The following is a 23,708-nucleotide window of genomic DNA, read 5'->3' as shown; positions in this document are numbered from 1 at the left end:
CCGATGGTCGGGGTTCGGTTGGCAAACCATCGGCAAACTGTGTTTGGGACATTGTCAGATGATGGTCGGTGTTAAGTTGGCAAAGCATCGGGAGGAAACATTAGGAAATTGCTCGGTAAAACGTCGCGTTGCCGATGGTTGGGGTTATGTTGGCAAACCATTGGCAAACCATCGGAAGGGAACTGCAGGGAATTGATCGGCAAAGCGTCGTACTGCCGATGTCGGGGTTAAGTTGGCAAACCATCGGCAAACCATGGCAGGAAACCGTCTTTTCTGCCGCTATTTTGCCGATCTAAAACCAACCTAATTGGCATGACGATTATAAGGCAAAAAAGGCCTCGACGTTTTGCCGATGTCGCCGCCCAATAGCCAACGTCGGCAAGATGCTTCGTGCTGTCTGGGAAGCCTCTGGATGCAGACCATCGGATGGGAAGAGTAGCTTCAACTTCTCGATGATGATTGGTGGAAAACAGGCCAATCAAATGGGCACCGCCCGCCCCCTTTTCGTCCACTCCATGCAGTCATCTCATCTGTCTTTTGCATCTTCTTCAGGCTGGCCTGTCTCTTTGACCGTGACGAGTCTCGGCTAGGAAATATCCTATGTTACCATGGGTGTCACTTGTCGCTTTTTATCAATAGGTGTCTTGCATAGAGCATGTCTTTCTGTGGCTGGATGTCGGAATCCTTGCTCCAGCAACCGACAGATAAACTGGATTCGCCAGTTCAGAACTGTAGCGAACGCCCCTGCTGTCTCTTCCAGGTACCGGTATGTTTATTGGCAATAATTAGCTGTTTACTACGCATGTTACTCGTCCTCTGAGAACACAATACTATTCTGTACGATTCACATAGATCAACTGTGTTTTACATTGGTTCTATTGTTAACTAAATGTTTTACTGTATCGTGAGTTAGCATTATACATGAACATCCAAGCATGATGGATGGATAGCGTGCTAGCAGGTTAAATTTGGTGTGTAAACAACACGCTGTCAGCAACTTGGCGTCGTGCTATGCAAATTCCAGTTGATGAATACAATTATTGCTTCCTGTCTTAACTTTATTGACCATACGTGGGTGTGTACCTTGCAAAGTATGTCAGAAAGTCACCCAAGGTGGCTAATTGCAGTCCATGGGTACAGTGTCAAGCTAGCCGGTTTTGCCAACCATGCCAACGCTGTTACGTAAACCTTGTTTCTTTCTCTGTTGTGAAGCACACTGAATTCAACTGTGTTGTTTTAAAAGGGGCTGTAAAAACAAAGTGATTTGACTTAGCAGCTAAGTTAGTCGTGATAGAGTGGTGTGGTGCACGGTAGTCTGAAGAGTGACCCCCTTCTATTTTCAGACCTGTGAATCTGACCTATGACGTGTTCGACGGGAAAGGGGACAAGACACCGCTGGTTTTCCTTCATGGGCTTTTCGGCAGTAAATCCAACTTTCAGTCCATAGCAAAGTCCTTAGTTCAGCGCACGGACAGAAAGGTATTGCACAACATGCTACAGTATGTGTTAGAGTCTACATTGATTAACAAATGAAAAGAAATCCAATGACGGTGTAATGAATGAAGACGTCTGATGAAGGTCATTGGCACAGCACTGTTTTGCTATGCAAGTGAAGTTTCACAAATATTAGTGTTATTGTTGTTATTACCATGTTATTGCATTGTGACTGTCTGTGTCTGTATGGGAAAACACTGCAGACGTTCAGTGTCCTCAAATCCAAAACACTACCTTTACTCCAGTAATACTGTATTGTGCAGTAATACCTTTGCAATAACGACAGTTTTACTACTGCTGTTCTAACAGCATGCAATTTTTTTTCACATGGCTGAATCTGTATGCCATAAGTGGGCTACTCTGACACTCCACTGTGAAGTTCTAGATGTGGATGTGTGATGTAATGATTAGTCAGCTGGAATGTGAGCTTTGTATTCTAGTCAGTGTCCTAACCGTCCCTTGTCCAGTCAGGTGCTGACCATCGATGCCCGTAACCATGGCAAGAGCACACACAGCCCGGTGCTGACCTACGAGGCCATGACCAACGACCTCACCCAGCTGCTCGCCCAGCTGCGCATCGGGAAATGCATTCTGATTGGCCACAGCATGGGAGGAAAGGTGGCCATGACGACAGCACTCACACAGGTAATGCAATCCCCCAGCTCTGCAGCACATAGATCCAGTCAGTCGGCACCGCTGGCCGCCCATGAAACTGCATTTGTTCCCATCCAAATGGTCCACCCGCTGGTTGTGCGGTGCCAATCACTGCCAAACATTAGACATTGATTAGCCACTACGTACAGCATGTGGAGCGTACGTAGGGGAAAGCAAGCGATTTCATGGGCCGGCCAGAGGTATCGACTGGGTCTACGGGTTCACTTTCAGTTGTCATTGGTGTAACGCGGAGGCCAACTAGCAGAGTGTGCCGTGGAACGTTGGTAAACCTCCCTCCCAAAGCCTTATACTAGGGGTTCCCACACTATTCTATACTTACTTGGGGCCTACTTGAAATTTTCAATCTAAGTTCAAGGCCCATAACTGACCCAATACACAATACAACTCAAGTTAATAAACAGCAACACACACACGCACACACAAATACTATTTTGTTACTATTTTTTGCTTTCAAGGCCCATCAGTGGACCCCAGCCCACAGTTTGAGAATCCCTGCCTTATACAGTATCGATATTAGGCAGTTACACATGCTTTCTCTTTGACCCTTCGTGATCTGCGGTGATCCACATCCCACAAACACACCCCACCGCCGTACTTTGACACACACATACTGTATGTGTGATCCCAGGGTATGCAGGACAGCGAGAGTAGGCATTTGTTTACAGGTAACATAACATGGAAGGATTGCCTGGTTGAACCCATCCGTAAACTTCCACTCAGTTGCAGTTTCCCTACTCGTCACTGGTATATCCTGGTCTTAATGGACAGGCTTCATGCATGGGTGCTGTCCCAGCTGGTCTCAACCAATCAGTGAACAGGGATGAGGGAGGAGGAAGGGTGAACAACAGACAGCATTACATACATTGTATGCGTCATGGCCAAATATTAGCAATTGAGTAAAATCAGATCCACCAGTACTTCCCACCTGAAATCGGAGCTCTAGGCCCTCTGTATGCCGTTAGTACGAAAGGTATAAGACCAGGCTAATGGAAGAATAGTTTCCCTAATATTTCATATGTGCCGAAAGGACATCCTGTTACTTACAGTATATGTGATGTGTCTTGTGAGAATACTTCGATGATTTAGCAAAAGCCAAAGCTAGTGTCCCGCACACAAATGAGCATTAGCTACAAAGGCAGACTAACAAGCGTAGTGGAATTGGAACGGTTTATACTCGGAGCCTGCTCATGCAGAGAACAGGAGGAGATTTTGCTCAGGGGTCTTTGTGTTGTTTTGTGCTGATGTAATTGCTCAGATTGTGGAATAGTGTACAGTAGGGCTGCTCTGTCCCGACCAATTAGCTATGTGATGTGTCATAACATATGAGTGAAGCAGGGTCATTAAATAGGCAACCAGACAGACAGGCAGACAGATGGAACCATCTTTTGACTTGACAGTGCATCCTGATCTAGCTCAAATCTAATCAGGCACTACTCCATGTTATCTTCGAACTCAATGCTGTGTGATTTAGGGCGACTGCACAGTGACCTCATGGCCGACCAGCAGCACATACTGAAATGAACACATCTTGTTTCTTCTAGTGTTAAAATCACATTAAATGTGTTGTTTTTATTGCCTGGCAGTCCTGCCTGCTTATGGTCAGAAAGGTAATAGTCATTAATAGTCTGGTCTCAAGTTATGGGTGTTTGAGCTTGGAGCAAGTTATATAACATGAGCCTGGCTTTGAAGCGGCATTAAGGATGGAAGAGGAGATGCCAAGATCCGTCATGACAAGCAGGGAACTGTGGTGACACAAGACCACAAACAGTGGGGTGGGGGTGGGTACACAAATACCCCCTTTTGGAGTCTGTAAACAGGGATTAGAGCTCTCTTCATGTGGAACTGAATCACCAACCTTGGCTGTCCCACTGGGGAAGGCCCATTGTCTAGACTGACCAAAGGAGCTGTGTGGGGGTCTGGTACTAGTATTCTCAGGACCCCTCGGTCCTGGAGGAGAATGGGGGTCTCACTATCCCCACCCATAGATATGGACACTAGATGCCGTGTTCACCCTGGGTGCTGCTGTCTTAGCACAGTATAATATCTCGTAGATATTACTGCCACCTAAAATTCAAATTGTTTGTTAGAGGATAGCCCCTTGAGATGAGCCTGTCATTTTCGAGAACCTACAGGTGAAAGCGAAAGCCGAAAGCCATGAAAGCCCAACTGGGAAACTCCAACTCCCATTGTCATTGTGACACAGCACTCCACAACATACAAGTGTTCACTGCACACTGCACACAACAAAATTGCATTTATGCTTCACCCTGCAAGGGGGCAGCCCCCAATGGCTCCCCAAGGGAGCAGTGTGGCGGGACGGTACGATACTCAGGGTACCTCAGTCATGGAGGAGGATGGGGGAGAGCACTGGTTAATTACTCCCCCCACCAACCCCAGGTTATGTGTGTATTGCCTTGCCACCGACCGATTGCAGCAATATGCTGTGTAAATATGGCGGCGATCTGACTTCAGCTAATTGTTTCTATACAAAGGGATGGTCAATGTTGTATCTAGTGTTCATATCCATGATCCCCACCCACCAGTTAGTGTCAGAAATTGCTGATAACTTCCCATGAAATGTTAATTATGTATGAATAACGCGCTTTAACTTACATTTTGTCAACTCTCTGTCTCTCTGTCTCTCTCTCTCTCTCTCTCTCTCTCTCTCTCTGTCTCTCTGTCTCTCTCTCTCTCTCTCTCTCTCTCTCTCTCTCTCTGTCTCTCTCGGTCCCTGTCTCCCCGTACTCACTACAGCCAGCCCTGGTGGAGCGCCTGGTGGTGGTTGACATCAGCCCTGCTCCCACCGCGCCGCTCACCAACTTCCCCACCTACATCCAGGCCATGAAGGACGTCAAGGTGCCCAGCAACGTGCCCCGATCCACCGCACGCAGACTGGCCGAAGACCAACTACGCGACTATGTTAAAGTAAGCTGAAGACACACACCACAGTTTACCTGAAGTATGCTAAATGAAGGTTTTTTTTACGAGTAACAGACGTACTGACTGTAAAGATTGTGATAGAAAAGTAGTTTAAAATTGTGTGTGTGTGTTTTTTTAGTTTAATTTCACTGAATTTGTGATATGTGTGTATGTTTGTTCCTTTCTGGCCATTTTAACATCTGCTGCCATCCAAACTCTATCAGGGACCACAATGGAAATCTTCAATTTTAAAATTGTTCCAAATGTTACGTTTCAATCCTGACTCTCCGTCTTTTTAGTTTGAGTATGTGGTGCGTATCACTTGGAAGTAAATTCTGTATTACTTTCATCTAAGGCCAGACTCTTTGTCATGATATGTATGTGTGTGTACTCTACTTTAAATTGGAAAAAAAAAAACGAAACCTACTTTGCATCGGCACTTGTTGTTGATGTTGGCTATGATTATGTCCTCGATTGTAAGTCGCTTTGAGGTCTGGTGTCTGCCAAATGCAATGTAATCTCATGTAATGTCATTTAAGAATTGAGAATAGCTCATTTATTCATTCATTCATTCATTCATTCATTCATTCATTCATTCATTCATTGTTCCCTTACTTGTGAAGGAGCGCTCGGTGCGTCAGTTCCTGCTGACCAACCTGATTGAGGAGGAGGGCCAGTACTCCTGGAGGATCAACCTGGAGGCCATCGCCAATCACCTAGGAGATATCAAGGACTTCCCAAAATTCAACAACAGCTACGAGGGACCCACACTCTTCCTAGGTGGCACCAACTCGGCATACATCAGGTAACACTTGGGGCCAAATACAGGGTCCCCGTGGATCGTTAAAAAGTCATAAATACAGGATATGCATTTTAAGGCCACCCCTTTTTGCATTTTCCCATATTTGCAGTATTTCTAAGTATGACACACTAATGTGCATGTAATTTGTCTTCTCAGTAGTATTAGAATTATTAGCTTAGCTTAGCTTAGAATAATCACTGGAACTCAATGGTAACTTAAGCATCAAGCCACAAATGATCACAGGACAGAAACTGCCTTTTTGCACTCTTATTTTTACATTCATTTTAAAGTGGTTTATAAGTACATTTGATGATGTTTTATGTTGTACCATAGACGTCCATTGCTACGCTTAATGTGGCTGAACTGTTAAACTAGTCAATGCAAACACATAGAGAACAAATCCTATGTCTTCTAATTTTTCCAGGGCTGAAAAGCATATGAGCAATTTCCTGAAATGAGGTGGACTGTTCCTTTAAAAAGCATTATTTTACTATTTTACAAGGTCTGGTGTTACATTTCAAAAGGCCCTGCTATAGGCATGCAATGGTAGCCTAGCAAGACAGGCTGTAGCTGGAAAAGAACAGTCTGGCACCGAACCAGCGAAACTGGGCAACCAACGATGGGCATTTAAAGGGCTACTAATTTAAGGTCTCCCCACATAAATAAGTGGGTGGAAGTGTTTTCCTGGCGACCCAGCCATTGTCCAAATCTATCAGCACTGACCATAGCTTGGTTTTATGTAGTAACTACAGACTGCATTTGCCATAGAAAGATTTCGGCCAGAGTGTTTTTTTTTCTTTCACCAATTACTCTCCATATAGTGTTCATTCAAATCGAGTGCAAATGACGGTATAAGTCAACACGGAGGGCTTGACTTGGTCATTTCAGTTTGGAAACTACATATTTTCTGGTGCAGAAAAACACAGCCCCCACACACAGATACCCCCCCACACGCCACGGAACATCATTGGGAAACCCCAACATGGCGTGTGCGTCAGCTGTGTTTTTCCGCACCGAAGTAATAGTTAGTTCCCAAACCGACATGAACAAGTCAAGCCCTTTGTGTAAATATACTACTCAAGTACATTTGTTCCCTCCACTGAAGTCCATCTTTGTTGCTCACCGCCAGCTCTGAGGACTACCCTGAGATCCAGCGGCTCTTCCCCTGTGCCGACATCCAGTACATCCCAGACGCCAGCCACTGGATCCACGCGGACAAGCCCCTGGACTTCATCAGCTCCCTGGTGGCCTTCCTGCAGTCCTAGTCACTTCCACCACCACGCCCACAGGGGGAGCCAGAGAGGGAAGTGTGTTTACACTTACAAGTAACAATACAGTATATCCTGGCAACAGAACACTACTGTAGATGTCACGTTCAGCCTTTTTGCAATGATTAATACTGGGTGACAACATCTTGATACAGGATTTATGTGTTTTTCACACTATCATCAAATATATTCTTTTACCGCCACCTACAGGTTAATTTGCTTATCACCTTTGTTGTCAACTGATGATTACTCATTGTACAAAGACGGCAGCGTATTCGTGTGAATAGACAGGGCAGGGGGTAGAGAACGTGACCTCTAATGTTTTATACCCATGGAAGTACATGAACAAGTGGCATTTTTGGTCTGTGTTTTTGTCTGGCCTTAGTTCTTTTTGTTTTTGTTTTTGGCCTATTATTTACAATGCTGCATTACTAAGTATCAGCAGTGTACACTACTCACGCCAATAGCCCTGCTGTACTGAATATTACTTGAGATGAAGTAGCCAATGAACAACTTATCAAAACTAGATTTCGAGCCACTGTCCAACTATGACTAAGAGGCTACTAGTAGGATGTGTGTGTTGAGTAAGGCAGGGTTTGTATGGTCCAATAACAGAGTGATGTTCCAAATAGTGGTTTAGTCGCTTACCTGGATACGTTAACACCGTGGTAACTCAAGTAACTGTAGAACACATTGGCTTTGTTCTGAGTGAAGGGTAACCCTCTAAGTCTCTTCTATTAGAACTTTTACATCTCTCTGACTGACTGTAAACTTGCTTAGAGGATTTACTCATGGGCGTAATTTTAGGGGGGGATGGTGGGGACATGTCCATACCACTTTTGAGATAAACCTAGCTTGTCCCCACCACATTTTCACAAATATAATGCAAAAACAGCATATCCGGACAATTTGTCATTGAAATGTCCCCACCACTTTTCGAGCCAAACCTACACCTTTGGATTTACTGTAAGCATGCAGACAGACAATTTTAACGGCATCTCTCAGACTTGCCTTAGCTGGACCAATCAATTCATTACTTTTTTGGAATACAGCCCAGGTTGATGGAGGATAATCTGGAGAATCAAGAGAAATACACGTGGATTGGCACAAGTACACTTGGGCATTTGGGGTTATAATAGTTTTATGTAGCCTAGACATAGATTAGCTTTAAGGTTTAACCAACTCCCATCAATAATTTTTATCTTGAGATGTGCATATTTTTTTTAACAATGATTAATTTGTGACAATCTGCATTTGTTAGGTATTGTTCCTTTTTTGGAATCGCACAGATAAGTAGTGTTGGATATAATTTGCTGGATGAGAAGGCAAATCTAACTATTTAAATGTGTGTAGAAATATTCCAGCTAAGAGACTGAACTGAGGGAGTATACCATCACTGAGTTTGGCTCATTGTGTCATTTGGAGTGTGTCATGGTCATCATGGACAATGGGTATTCGTACAGTAACAATACAGCACAAGTACAGTAACTGTGCATGTATACCAGACTGTAACCTCTGCTTTACAGTTTGTTCATAAATTGCACTTGTGCATTCACAAATAATAATAATAATGTTAACAAAAAACTGTATTGTGTAGTTCCATGTGAAAGTGAACACATCAAAAGTATTAATTGAGGCGCACCAGTCAACAGTACCAGTGTAGCATACAGCTTCTTTCCAAAAAATAAGGATATCGTGAAAAAGTTTATTTCCATAATTCCATCAAAAAAAGAAAAAAATAGAATAGAATAAATAGAATACTGTTTGGAAGTCAATGGCCATTCACGTCTATTACAAAACCTGGTTTAATGCTTATACCGTGACTGTGCCTGATTGCTTGTGGTATTTCACAGGAGTTATGGAAACCCAGATTACCTTTCAGCTTTCAGTTCCTGTAAATTCTTCTTTATTTTTCAGTCTATTGTCCCCAAAATAACTTTTGGTAACATCTTATTGATTTTCAATGGGGTTTTAGGTCTGATGAGCTACAATGCCCATACCACCAAAGCACCAAAATTATGTTTAATCAAGAGGGAAATGAGGGTTAGTAGATCCAAAAACAGCTGACAGCAAAGCATCAAGGCTATCAGGGCTTCCATAACTCCCATGCAATGCCCCTCCCATTGACTTCAATGTTTAACGCGTCTTGGCAGTGAAGGCAAACAGATTCCTAACCAATTACTGAACATTGGACTGATTTGATGTAATACAGATGTCTTTCTTTTTTCTGAAGAAAATTGTGATTTCATTAGAATATGACTTTTTGAAATCCTGTATTCCTGTTTTTTAAGCTGGAAGCCCAAAAACAGAAGAATAATAAACACATTAACTCTTGGAATAGCTTAAAATGTGGGTCATGAATCTATAATCTACGGAAGTTTTTGATGAAAATATTTTTTTCCTTGATATACTCTTATTTTTTTTTGAAGGAGCTGTATAGGCAGCAGGTCTCATGCACAAGTGAACTAAATTGACCAGAATAGTGGTGTGGTTCTAAATGGTATAGTGTAGTATCCCAGACCGGATGTATAAAGCCGGTCAGTAAGAGCATTGCATCAGTGTGAGTGGTGTAGCTGGTTGTAAAACGGTATACTGTTACTCTTCCTTGACTTGAGTGTGTATCAGAGTGCTGTAGGATTACTCAGGGGGCACACATATTAACTACTGTGTCCTAATACTTGAACTGCCAACTTTTAATGTACAGCTTGTAGATAGAGACATACATACATGCATACATCCATGTGTTTTTGGTCTTGTATTCTAACGACCTGTGTTCTTCATTAACTTCCATATTATACATGCCGTAATGTACCGGTAATACACTACTTACTAATGAACAAAGGGACACAATATGCACTGCTAACCTCAACTTTATCTTGATTATCAAGTTGTTGTTCTACTGTCGGTGTAATAGTTCTCAACGTCAAGTATAATACAATATATGTGTAAAAAATATTTTGCTGGAGGTTCTGTTTTGTTATTATAACAGCCATTGTTTTTTGTAACAATTAGTTCACAGTTGTCTCCGTTTGAGGAGTGCAGATATAGATGTGATTAGACCACTGACATCTATACGTCATTGGATTAGACTGTTGGCAAAATTCAGTTCTCAATATGACATCACAAATGCCTATACTAGAGCCAGTATGTGTAGTTGTTCCAGGGATTTGGCTGCCCATTCGCAGAATTGATCTCTTTCATGAATATCTACTAAGGAACAAACCAATATACTGGTCTGACCAGAGTAGGCTCTGCTGTCAAAGATGTCTTGATGATTGATGACTGGTAATTGAAAATGGTGGATTTACATAAAGGTTCGTTCCATCTATTCATCTATGAAATGTGAACATTTCCATGTCAAAATGAGTGTTGAGAATTTGATGCTTGTGGTGGTGGGTGATGTTTGTGGGTGGGCGATGTATATTCTGGAAATGTATTGCTAGGAAGAATTTGAAAGGCCCTTTAACACAAAATTAAATTTGGAAGCCGTGGATTGGTCATGTGGAATTCTGGGTGGGAAAAAAAAATAGTCCACTCCTCAAATGGTCCATTAACAGCATGCATGTGTACTCTCTTGTAATCCTTTTGTTATCCTATGTTTCACATTTGATGGCGTTATAGATTTGCACAAGACTGGGCCCAGAGTTGCTCTTAGACTGAACAGGGGTGCATTTCTCGAAAGCGTAGTTGTTAACTACGGTAGCTACTTTGTTGGTTGCAATGCAATTTCCCATTGGCAACTACCCAAGTTGCTAACTGCTAACAACTACGCTTTCAAGAAATGCACCCCTGCATTGAGTTGAAGGTGAAGTTGCAGGACTTAGTTTTCATCTTGTTTTTTTTTTATCTGCCACTGTTTGGGTATCAGCAGGGCTGAACTGGAATGAAAATGCAGTTAGAACAGAATGTAAAACGAGATGGTTTTCACTGTGCCATTATCATGAATGCATAGATGTGTAAACCAGCAAGATTGTTCGATTCTGAAGGAGATTTTTTAATTTTCAAAGGCTTTATGGAATGGAAACAATATCATAATATTTTTGACAATTTGCAACGGTAACCTATATTTGTTTATAATAGCCTCTATTTGTGTATGTGTGTGTGTGTGGGTGTGCAATCTGCGCATGTACACGCTGAATGATTGTGATGTCTGCTATTCGTACTAAAAAGATGTTGTAGTTATTTATTGTATACAAAAGCAAAAATAAACTAAAGGAAACTCCTCCTGTGTCATTGTCTGATTATAAGCAAGTCAGTTATGTCATAAACAGTATAAACAGTCATTATGCTACAGAGTGAACGGAACTGGATCTATATTTCACCAGCAATTTACAAGAACAAGACGCCTGTGTTGATTTTGGCATCAATAAGAATATACAAATAAGAATATACACATTCGATTCAATCACTATTCGCATTGAGCAGAAAGTATAAAGTTTGGGTCTGTGAGGCTGCATACGATACGGCAGCTCAAATGGAATGGATAAATAGTGTGCGTTTTAATATGCGACCTTGCCTCCTTCACTTGCGCTTGTCTCCTCGTCCCGCCTCCTGGCCCCTCCTCCGTGGAGAAAACGATTAAGTTTCCCAGCTGTCAGCCTAGCCACAACAACTTTTGAGGGACTGTTTTTCATTCACCATCCCAATTGCAAATGAGAAAAAGACTCTACAATTGAGCTTTTGCAAGATATTGAAATATAATGCTGTTGTCAGTGATGTCATCATGACGAGAAGCAAGTGGAGGAGGCAAGGTCGCATATTGCAACGCACCCATAGTCCCTCCCAATGAATCAGAGGAAGTAGAACAAGAAAATACACAATCACATCAAAGGATATACATTTCTAACAAGAAGCGACACTCAGGTCTTTTATGGATTGAGTGCCACTACTTGTTAGATCCACCTTCTTTGACCACATGTGATTGAGCAACAACAAATATTGAGTTGGCCTGAGTGTATACAGCAAAAAGCTGTTTTCATCAGCCAATAGCATCTTCCCATACACTGGAGTGGCCAGATGCAAGCCAAGTTGTCCATGTTCAAGACAACAGTAGCTACATCCATTTTCATAGTCAAATCATGCTGCTCTATGGGACCCATGACGGACAAAAAATAACCAATAACTATCTGGCTATCTGTCGATCCCATTTCACTTGTGCCTTGTGCCATCCAGTGTGCCTGGGATTTAACCCCTTGATGCTATGCTCAGTCCTCTACCCAAAGTCATGCGTGGTGTTAATGGTGGCTCATTTATCCTCCGTCAGTCGAGGGAGATGGTGTGGAACTGGCCTCCTCTGCTGCCCCCTACTGGGTGTGGCGAGTATTGGCTTCTACTGCTCTCCACTGCTGGTGCTGGTGCTGCCTCTTCAGCCCCTCTGCTGGTCCGACCGCGCCTCAGCTTCACCCTCCAGCGGTTGGGGGTGTCCCTCTCGGCCGCTGCTCTGGGGGAAGTCTGGGGAGTAGTTGTAGTTGATGTGGGGGCTGGAGTGGGAGCTGGGGCTGGAGAGGCAGAGGCAGATAGGCGGGACGGGGAAGGTGATGGTGGAGGTCTGGAAGACTTGCCGGTCTTCCTGCCCAGCGTGCCCAGCAGACCGCCCCTCTTCTGGGCCTGCTGCTCGGCCGCCTGCTGCTGACACAACACCTGCTGCTGGAGGAGGAGCTGGAAGTCCTCCTGGGAGGGAGAGAGAGAGAGGGAGGGAGAGAGAGAGAGAGAGAGGGGGATGAACAGGGAGTGAGAAAGACATTTGAACTTTCAGCACGTGATACACCAGTATTAAGCACTGATATACTGTGTATTCCCAGGGAACACTCTCTTGCTGAGTGAAATGATTTGCAAATGTGGGATATCTAGTCAAGTAAAGACAGCTTTATTGTCAATTTCTTTACATGCACTGGTCATACAAAATTATGTTTCTTACAGGGTTGAGTCTGAGTTATAGCCATACGGTATGGCATAAAGATGGGTTATAAAGCCTGTGTATACTGCAGTATGTGTTTGTACAGGGTTCCAGCCAAAGGTGTGTGTGTGTGTGTGTGTGTGTGTGTGTGTGTGTGTGTGTGTGTGTGTGAGAGAGAGAGAGAGAGAGAGAATGTAAAGGGTGTGAGTGAGTGAGTGAGTGAGTGAATTGAAATGAAGCGTGTGTGTGTGTGTGTGCATGTGCGTTAGAGTGTGTGTGTGTGTGTGTGCGTGCCTGTGTGTGTGTGCGTGCCTGTGTGTGTGTCTTTGTTACCTTCCATGCCTCCAGCTCCAGGGAGATCTCCAGTCGGTGCTGCACGGCCTCCAGCAGCTGGTTGTTGAGCAGCATCATCTCCGTCTTGCTGTTCAGGAGCTCCATCTCCATGGCCTTCTTCCTGAGGGACACAGCACACCACACCACAGCCCAAGGTCAAAGGTCATATTCAGTCTTTTTTTTTTTTAACCGAAGTGACTTACATTTTATTACAGGGGGTGCATTTCAATATGCAGACTTGCATCCTTCACTTGTGCTTGTGGCCTCATACCAGGAAGTGACGACATCACTGAGAACAGCATTGTATTTCAATATCTCGCAAAAGATTAATTGAAAAGTCATTTTCGCATTTGCAAGCTGGATAGTGAATGAAAAACAGTCCTCCAAAAGTTGTTGTGGCTAGGCTGACAGCTGGCGAGACCAGGAGGCGGGGAGAAGCCATAAGCACAAGTGGAGGACAGGAGTATGCATATTGGAATGCACTCAAGGTATTGGTTAAAGTGCATATCGCAGGTTAACCACTACTTTGGATCAATGTGTACACACTGTATTCAATAAATGATCCACATATATAAGTCCCTCCAAAAACGATGTTAAACAACGATTTTTGTTGTTTGTTGTGGCAAATGTGGGTTTAACCGTAACCTGGCGACTACGTCAGGCGAGGCCATGGGTGAACGTTCTAATTTTATTTGCCTGGAATTTTACATAGGCGAGGTGATGATCACTAATGATATAACGGCCGTGGCCTGCAGGCCTATAATAGAAATCGCAACTACCGGTAATCGTGCAGCTTTTCTCATGCAGGGCACTGTAACAACTTCTAAATGATTTAGTAACTTTTGGCCAACTAGTTTTAGTAGAAATGCTATTCATGCAGGGTTGCAAATTCTGCTTGGACCTATAGGCTAGACTAGGCTATGCGACATGGGCTTCTTTTTTTTTTTTTACTAATCCCTTCATATTTTTGGGCTTGCTTTTAATCATTTTTAATTAACTGCCAATATCGTGTCAGCTAAATGCAATAGGCTACCTAAATTACAAACAGCACAAACGGGTCTCTTGAAATGATCTGCGTAGCCTAAAATGTGGTGCTTTTCGCCCGACTGGGGAGTGACTGTCCATGGTGCTGAAATCGCGTCAAACTTTTCCTAGGTGCAAAACAGTAGGCTAAAGTAAGTCATGTCGCTGTTGTAAAAATCACATGGTCTATTTTCAATTCAATAGAATTACATGCAACTTCAATAAAGGTCACCCACATGCGTGTCACAAATCAATAGCATAGGTAACCCACGCGGCGGCGGGACTATTTCGGTTAACCTATATTCCTTGAAAAAAAAAAAAAAGTCCGTGTGTCACAAAAAAACTGCACTGTCCGTTATTATAGGCCTACCAAACGAAAGTATAGAAGAAATCAAGTCTTCAGTTTCAATAATCCACGTTGTGTGGCGCAAATCCAAGCCTTCCAAGTCTCTCGCGGCCAAAAGTGACTAAGCTCACCTCTGATGATATAGCCTACTTATGTTCCAGGTTACTCACGGCACTGAGACGATGCAGGATAATCCATGGAAAGTCTTCAAGTAATCCAAACAGAGCGGTTCAAGCAAGACAGTAAAACAATAGTCGCCAGATCAAATAGCCTAGGCCTATAAACATAAATACCAAAACTAGGCCTATGTAGTTTTGGTATGACGTTTGATAAAAGCATCTCATTCAGATGGCCAGGGAGAGAGGCAAACAATCTTTCAACAGCGTTGGCTGGAGCCTTCGAGTAGAGCCTTTTGGTTGTATCTTTTCAGTCTCTATTTTCCTACTACGCGCGTTGGATCACGTTTTTAGATGCGTCCCAGCATCTCTATAAGAGGGTAGGCTATGTCTGTCCGTCCGTCTGAAACGCGTTCTTCAAATTGTTCCCTTCTGTGTCCACAAGGTGGGAGAGTTGACTACTTCGCCCAGAGCACGCAGCTGATTGCATTGTGAGACAAGTGCAGCGCGAGTACAATGCAAGTGCTGGTACATTGAATAAGAAGCAGTGATAACGCACCAGTTGCCCTAGCCAGGACAACTGAGGGGGCATTCAATTTTCGGCATTATTTTGCGTTTGGGCCGTGGGAGGCAACTTCGTTTCGTTTTCACCAACACCACTGTGAAGTGTGTGTCACTATGTTCACGGTCTTTACCCCCTTATGACACTTCGGCCCAAGGATGTCAAACGTGAGGGGGGCGCTTCATCATGTTGTGTATGATAGTGTCACGTTGTGCAGCTCAACTATGTGGTTTGTCAGAAACTCGCGGCAACGACAATGAAACCTGGTGCTGGAAACAAGTAGAAAAATGCGCCATTTGACATACGGTGTACTGATGTTCTCGGACGTATTGCAATGGAGGTTCATTCGTTTTCTGCTGACGGCCGTGTGGACCGCACAGGTGCTTTCCGCTGTGCCCAGACAGATTGCTTTGCAGTCGTTTGAATTTGGTAATCTCTGGCACTCTTACAATGCAGCCGACTGTTTTGCACCTTGCCGTTAAAAAGCTTGGAGCGAATGATTCACCCAAACGGTTTTATTTATTTATCATTTGTCGCTGTTTACATTCTTTCCCACTTGGACATGATGCTGAAATGGCATGGTAGACCTACTAAAGGTTGATACTAACAATGTCTGGTAATTTGTAGTGTAGGCCTACTTGAAATTTGAAATCACATGGTAGGCCGCCTAGCCCTTCGAGACTCGCACTTTGAGGCAAGCGCAATCGTAACCACTCACCGCCCCCCCCCCATTTTTTTTTTTTTTTTTGGTATAGTTCGAACACTGGTAGGATATTTTACTGCCTCACGGTCACATGGCACCCTGTAGCGGTCATGATATAATATTGGCAATGATATTTATTTCATACCCGTACGGCATAATTCAATCACACACCGTACAGAATACAGGGCTACCGCTACTGCGGGCTACTGAATGGCCTCGCCTGACGTCACACAATAGATTAGAATTCTTTGAACATGTTACTGAAAATACACACTTTTCCTCATTATATTTCATTTTCTGATACCCTGTTGCATGAAAAAAATGATGGATAATTGTTGAAGTGGTAGAACTATCAAAGGAAGTCCATTATTTTGAATAAAAATTTACCTGAGATATACACTTTAAAGTCCCGGGAGCAATGTGGGGTTAGGTCCTAAGGGGGGAAAACACCACATCAAAGTCCAAGGTCATACTCAGTCTTTTTCTTTTTTAAAAACGTCTTCACATGTTCCAGACATACTTTTTTTTTTATCCAAAGCGACTTACATTTTATTACAGGGTGTTGGTTACTTACAGTCCCTGGAGCAATGTGGGGTTAGGTAACATTTGCATATACAGTTTGTATGTACACAAGGCCTTAGTTAGTAGTAGCAATGAAGGAGCGACAGCAACACTGGTATTAAAGGGTCACACTGATGCTGATGTGGTGGGGAACTCACTTTGACACAGCCTGGTCTCTGTCACGCAGGGCCTGCTGGAGAATGGCACTGTCCTCATCCTTGCTGTTTTGCTGTGAATCATGGGAAACGGAGTCTTTCAATGATAGTTCAGTGACGACATTCATCTCTGAGCTGTAAACATCAATAGGGTGCCTAAGACATGCCCTTCTACTTCCGGCAATATTTTTGAAAAGAAGTGAATGGGGCAAAGTTCTGATTCCGTTTGACATGTGCTCTCGATTCCACATATGATAGCAGTGAATTTTAAACATTTGGATTAGCGTCGCAAGACCACTAATTTTCGGCCGGCAAGAAACAGTGATTTTTGATTACAATGATTACAACGTGTCGTGCACCTCATGTATTTGACGTGAACCGAGGCTGAAGGCGCTCTATCCAGTCCTACGGCTGCACTGCGGCTAAAGTGGCTGCACGTCAGACATGCGACTTCTCTTGTGTAGTCCAAATAATTACCTATTTTTGCTCACAAACAACTCACAAGTCACTTGACAAGTGAAGTCGATAACCACACCATTAATTGTCATTAATTCTGTCGTACAGCATATGAGTGACATAGGGGGAAATGCGAGGTGGATTCGGAAAATAGCTTTGATCAGTCCAGTAGAGACCAGTCCATTTTTTTACATTCTCAGGCCCCATGAGACGTACGGAAGCGGCAGAGACTTAGGCACCCCATTCAGTCTACACACACACACACACACACACACACAAACACACACACCTTAACCCGCCAGAGGCTCTCCTATCCGGGGCTGGTATGCCAGGAGAGGGGGGCCATCTGACCTCCACAATTAACCACAAACACACACAAACACACACACACACAGACAGACAGACAGACAGACAGACAGACAGACAGACAGACAGACAGACAGACAGACACACACACACACACACACACACACACACACAAACAAAAACACACACGCCTCACCTTGGTGTGGTTGAGGGCCAGTGTGCGTGCCACCTGCTGCAGCTGGCTGAGGGCCGTGTCCAGAGTGCTGCTCCCCGACGAGGAGTCACCCTGACCCGGGGTCATATCCGTCAGGGGGAGCAGCAGCCTCAAGATGCCCTGCACCTCATCGGTCACCTAGAGAGAGAGAGAGAGAGAGAGAGAAACAGAGAGAAAGAGAGGGACAGGTAGAGAGAGAGAGGGAGAGGGAGCGAAAGAGAGGGAAATGGGGGGGGGGCAGAGAAAGACAGACAGAGAAAGCGATAGAGCGTGTATAGAATACAGTGACTTTATTGATCCCAAACGCAAATAAAACAGCCAACTTATTGCACATGTGCATACAAAATGGAAGTTAGCTGGAAAAAAGATAATAATGGTAAAAATAAGTGATAATGTTAGAAATCTAACATGGTGGATTTCACTTTCACTTGAATACTGAAACAATTATGTCTGCAGACTTAAATCCTGAAGAAGGTCTTTGGCAATTAAAAGCAAATAAAATAACTCCAGGGTGCGAAATGTTTGGTTTTAATCTGGCATCTTTCTGTCACGAATGCGGTCTAATCCATTTAAACCTGAATCAAAGCATAACCTTCAGTTTATGAGAGATCAAATCACATTTGTAAAGAAATTACAATCATGTAATTGAACCTGGTTCTGAACTTCACATGCGTAAACAGCATACCAGTAGGCTATATTTACAATATATTCATCACGTGTCAACTGTAATGTGTCAACTGTCATAAGTGTGTCAACGTGTTATTTGAGCCATCGTTCATGCGGTATGTGAGCCCGCCTTATGTCCTACGTGTAGGTCTGTGAGCCCTCCTTATGTCCTAGGTCTGTTCTCAAACTGTGGGCCAGGGTCCACTAGCGGGCCACAAAAGTATTCGAAATTCATTTGATTTTTATTGTTTATTGGGCTGGAGGCAGGCCCCAAACATTTGTGAAAATTTCACGTGTGCCCAAAGTTGGAAAATGTTGGGAACCCCCTGCCCGAGGTTGCTAAATGAGTCTACATTAGATAAATGGGCAAATGATTTGAGTACAGTACACATACAGTGCCTGCTGCTGGTTTGAAGTTGATGTGTGTGTGTGTGTGTGTGTGTGTGTGTGTGTGTGTGTGTGTGTGTGTGTGTGTGTGTGTGTGTGTGTGTGTGTGTGTGTGTGTGTGTGTGTGTGTGTGTGTGTGTGTGTGTGTGTGTGTGTGTGTGTGTGTGTTTTGTTTGTTTGCTCTGTAATAACAGCATGGTTATGGTATGGGTATACGTGTGTGCCTCGCTGCTGTCCTGGCTGTGCTTGCTTTAAAGTGATACTGTCCCATTTTTGGAAATAAGCTTATTTTACACCTCCCCTTGAGTTAAATAATAGGGTTTTACCGTTCTCCTGTACTGTCAACCGTTCTCGGGGTATGGCAGTGCAAATTTTACCTCCATGCTAGCAGTTAACATTGAGTCCTATGAGACCAGCTCGCGGCTAACTGGTCTCATAGGACTCAATGTTAACTGTTAGCTTGGAGGTAAAATTTGCACTGTCATAACTAGAAAACGGTTGACAGTACAGGAGAACGGTAAAACCCTATTATTTAACTCAAGGGAAGGTGTAAAATAACCGTATTTCCAAAAATGGGACAGTATCACTTTAAGGTGTGTGTGTGTGTGTGTGTGTGTGTGTGTGTGTGTGTGTGTGTGTGTGTGTGTGTGTGTGTGTGTGTGTGTGTGTGTGTGTGTGTGTGTGTGTGTGTGTGTTTTGTTTGTTTGCTCTGTAATAATGGTATGGGTATGGTATGGGTCTACGTACAGTGTGTGGCCTGTTGCTGGGGGACTCACTAGTTTGACGCCGTGTCGGCCAGCATGGGCGGAATTTGGGTTGTGCGGATGGGCGGGATTTGGGTTGTGCGTACTCGTGGATTTGGAAGCTCGTGCACAGCTGTAGTGCTGGGTGATTTTGTCGATACACAAAAACATTAGGCTACTTTAATTCTCAATCGGCGTGCACGAGGGTTGTTTTGTCCCCTCTCGGGGCGACACGGCGTCAGTGAGTCCCTGTTGCTGGCTTGACCTGCAGTACTGTACCTGCTGCTTGTGCTGGCTCCAGTTGGAGTCGGTCTGTGTCTGGAGACGCTCCACCTGGGCCTTCAGCTTCAGGCTCCGGCGCCGTCCCAACTCCACCTCCCGACGCACCTCCTTCAGCTGCACACGCCACAGACCAGAGGAGGAGAATAGAGTCGAGCAGAGAAGAGCATAACAAAATAGAATAGAGTTGAGCAGAGTACAACAAAATAGAATAGAGTTGAGCAGAGTACAACAAAATAGAATGGAGTTGAGCAGAGTACAACAAAATATAATAGAGTTGAGCAGAGTACAACAAAATAGAATAGAGTTGAGCAGAGTACAACAAAATAGAATAGAATAGAATAGAGTAGAGTAGAATAGAATAGAATAAAATAAAATGCTGTTATTATTGGGAGGTTTGTTCCATAACATTTGCTATTGTACCCACTTCTATTAGGTCAGTCATGAATAAGCGTTATTATAGGGTTGTGCAATATATTGAATTGATATTGCGATATCAATGTTGCTGTCAAACGATTTCATGAAATTGAGTTGAAAGTGAAACAATTTATTGTTATTTTAAAATATAGGTTTTTTTTTCTATATTCATCATTTAATATTTGAATATCTCATAATTCATATCTGGACGATAATTGTTTCCCATGTTCTTTATGTAATATGTGGACCTGGAAAAGAGCTTTCAAAAAACATCAACACCATCTCTGTGTGACTTAAAATGACTGACATAATCATGGATGACTGATCTTAATTACAACTTTTTAGTCTGTTTCTTCCTCAATATTGGTGTTGGGTTCCTGCAGTTCTAGAGTGTGCCACTATAAAGGCATACTAAGTTTAATGAAAATCTGTGTCGACAAAGTGTATGATTTCACAACAAATTACCTTTTTGATTTCCTTATGACTTGCTAATGCTTCTAATTTAATTTAAGACCATTTTCAGTTCTGTTCAATAACAAAATGTTTTGAAACTCGGTTTTGCTACATTTAGTATTTCAATCGAAAACAAGAATACTGCTGTTATTGGGAGGTTTGTTCAATAACATTTAAATTGTACCCTAAAGGTTGACAACACCTCCTTCAGCTGAGCATGGGGCTGGTAGGGACAGGAGAAATAGCATAGTAGAATCAATCAATTGAAAACAATAGAAAAGAGTAGATGAAAAAAATCTGTTCTGTTCACCAACATTTTAAGGTGGCCAGAGTAGGAATTGCAACTACTGTATGCTGCTCACTGAAACTATGCTGCCTATTTCCAAATCTAATCTTTCATGAATATTTACTAAGTAATAAACTAATATTGACTAGTATGACCAAAGTAGAGTAAGTTTTGCAGCTAAAATGGCAGACATGGAGAGGATCCACCTTTTCATATAAAAAGTGCAATTTTCCCAGTCATAATGAATACTTAGAATTTGATGGTGGATGTAAGTATTTATGAAAAAGGTGACATTTGTGAATGGGCTGCATATATTCTGGAAATAAACTAAATAAAAAATATTACACAGTGTACCTTTAATATTGTAGCCTACTAGCATAATTAATGACACATTCTGGGGCTGGAGCTGGGCACATGAATAGAATACAATACAATACAATAGAAAAGAATAGAATAGAATAGAATAAAATGCAAACTGTAAACTCTACAAGCCATCCATGCTAAACTCTGCTGCCCATTTATTTTACAAGCACACTGAGCTGGGGTTGGTGGTTGTTGTTCATTTGAAATCCTCGATTTGAGACCATCAATACACTTTACATGACCCCTAAAGACCCAGGAGGGCTGGAAAAAGGCAGTATCGACACATTGGATTGCAACAGATCATTCAGAGGTGGCAAGTCTACCAATAGTCATGGCTTTGATTTACAAAGGAACAAAATCACTGGGTGTTTCTGTTTATGTTACTATGTCCATTGGAAAAATGTTAACTATTATTACTGAAATTGGTACTGATGGTTCTCGCTGTGACAGAAACTCACTCCCATCCCAGGTAGGACTCTCTGTTCTAAGTGACTGTGAACAGTTTCTTAGCTTGCATGGAAAGTTAACCATTTGAGCATCATTAAGACTGTATTCTACTCTACTAATAGTCAGTCAGCACTTCACTCTCCGACAGTGCTTTAGTTTCTAGTATCGGTTTCTGCTGTCACATTGGAGTTTTAAAAGATAGTGCCCATGGAATGTTGACTTTCTGGGTAGGCTACACCCGCCATCAGAGCCACATCATCACATGCACACATTATAAAGACATAGGCCGGCCTATAGCAATATTTCTTTATTTAGTTGGTAAATTATTGTAACCAGTTGGGAAATTAACAGGGAATTACAACTGCACATAGTACGAATCAATCTGAACTTCCAATGCACTCGGCCATGCCCCACAAGTCAAACAAACCCATTCCTTCAGCTTTCCTTAGCAACCATTGACAGCACACACAAATCGATTGTTTATTAGCGCCCGTTACGCACGGGTTTACGCAATACGCGTAACGCTGTAAAACAGTAAAAATCGAGTGTTTCGCCTGCTTACCGTGTTGGACACTGGACTGGACACCCTCCGTCGCAGTGGGCTGCCGCTCCTCAGTAGGTCTGGCAGAGTACCGTCGACATACGGCCTTCGTGGTGAGTTCATGGCGGGCCCAAGATCGTCCTCAGCCACAACCTCCAGCACAGGTCCCTCGCACTCCTCGGATAAAACACCGTTCTCCGACTGACCACAGTTGGATTCGAGGTTTCCTGCAACGTCCACCATCGAATCACAGTCGCCCTCCTTCTGATCCTCCGGCTCGGTGCTTGGAAGAGAACTCACACTCTCTGTGTCAGTGACAACGATACCCACCTCCACTTCCTCACCCCGTGGGTATTCATAGCTCCTTGGTTCCATTAGCCCCTCTAGTATGCTCAAAGGGGTGCAGACATTGCGCCTGGCGAAGACCACCGGCTCAATGTAGTTCCCCGTCTCAGATGTAGCCGCTGGGTTCATCATGGACTCTGCAACAATAACAGCAGTGATTGCGGCACTGGTTTCAGTAAAGGGCCGAGCGGTGGAACCACATGTGGAATGTTGGTCCACCTGTTCTACCTGTCTGTGGATGTGGGGCGAGACACCGTCATCATGGAACGGTTTGTTTGGGGCGGTGCGTCATTCGCGATGTCAGCTGTCTTGTGAATAAAAGGGGAAGTTAATTGACTATGGCAGTACCTAAAAATATGGCCAACACAAGTCCCTAAAATATAACACTTACCACCCACACCCAAATACGTTCAAGCTTCCTTCTTTGTCATGCTAGTTTGCCACATCCTGTTGCAATCCACCAAAGCAGACTTGCAAAGTTGGTAGCCTACATTGCATTATATTAATGCTCCAAGCACTCATGGGCATTTTAGGTGTGGATGGTGAGTCCATGCCACTTTTGAAGTAAACCTAGCTTGTCCCCACCACTTTTTCACAAATGTAATGCAAAAATGGTGTACCTAGACAATGGTGTACCTGCCATATTAATGTATCCATCACTTTTCAAACCAAACCTTGTATACTTTTACAGACTACTTACAGACATTTAATGTTGGCCAAATATAATTTAATATAATGTGAGAATGTGATAGTAACTAGAATGCCATTTCTGTAAGTTCAACTGGGTATGTCTGCAATGGCTATTTAAACTTAAATAGAAAGGTCCATTAGAGCATTAACATTATATTAAACTGATTTCAGGTTCATCCCCTCCATACCCCCCAACCATCACCACACACATACACACACACACTTATCATAATGTGGCGTGGGACCAGTGTGAAGTTATGAG

General features: G+C 43.3%; 2 protein-coding genes across 4 annotated transcripts; one reads left to right on the top strand and one right to left on the bottom strand.

Annotated features, from left to right (window-relative positions):
• Nucleotides 1–496: 496 nt before the first annotated feature.
• abhd11 (abhydrolase domain containing 11) lies at nucleotides 497–11,382 on the top strand. 3 transcript variants are annotated; one of them, XM_063202979.1, is made up of 6 exons: nucleotides 497–760; nucleotides 1,344–1,479; nucleotides 1,966–2,139; nucleotides 4,924–5,094; nucleotides 5,712–5,893; nucleotides 7,020–11,382. In XM_063202979.1, the coding sequence occupies exons 1-6, from the start codon at nucleotides 609–611 to the stop codon at nucleotides 7,153–7,155; spliced, it is 951 nt and encodes a 316-aa protein (XP_063059049.1). In that variant the 5' UTR covers nucleotides 497–608; the 3' UTR covers nucleotides 7,156–11,382. The 3 variants fall into 3 exon arrangements, with proteins under 3 accessions (XP_063059049.1, XP_063059048.1, XP_063059051.1); XM_063202978.1 differs by having other exon boundaries at nucleotides 497–766; XM_063202981.1 differs by lacking the exon at nucleotides 497–760 and having other exon boundaries at nucleotides 1,398–1,479; nucleotides 1,962–2,139.
• On the bottom strand, nucleotides 11,358–23,691 carry bicdl2l (bicaudal-D-related protein 2-like). The gene is made up of 6 exons (XM_063202977.1): nucleotides 22,433–23,691; nucleotides 19,905–20,021; nucleotides 17,812–17,967; nucleotides 16,857–16,927; nucleotides 13,388–13,508; nucleotides 11,358–12,828 (listed from the first exon to the last, which is right to left on the bottom strand). The coding sequence occupies exons 1-6, from the start codon at nucleotides 22,886–22,888 to the stop codon at nucleotides 12,418–12,420; spliced, it is 1,332 nt and encodes a 443-aa protein (XP_063059047.1). The 5' UTR covers nucleotides 22,889–23,691; the 3' UTR covers nucleotides 11,358–12,417.
• Nucleotides 23,692–23,708: the final 17 nt, after the last annotated feature.

The sequence above is a fragment of the Engraulis encrasicolus genome, chromosome 7 (assembly GCF_034702125.1).
Source record: "Engraulis encrasicolus isolate BLACKSEA-1 chromosome 7, IST_EnEncr_1.0, whole genome shotgun sequence".
In the NCBI taxonomy this organism is placed as follows: Eukaryota; Metazoa; Chordata; class Actinopteri; order Clupeiformes; family Engraulidae; genus Engraulis; species Engraulis encrasicolus.
Note: the sequence above shows the minus strand (reverse complement) of the source record. Positions and strands in the feature narration are given on the sequence as shown.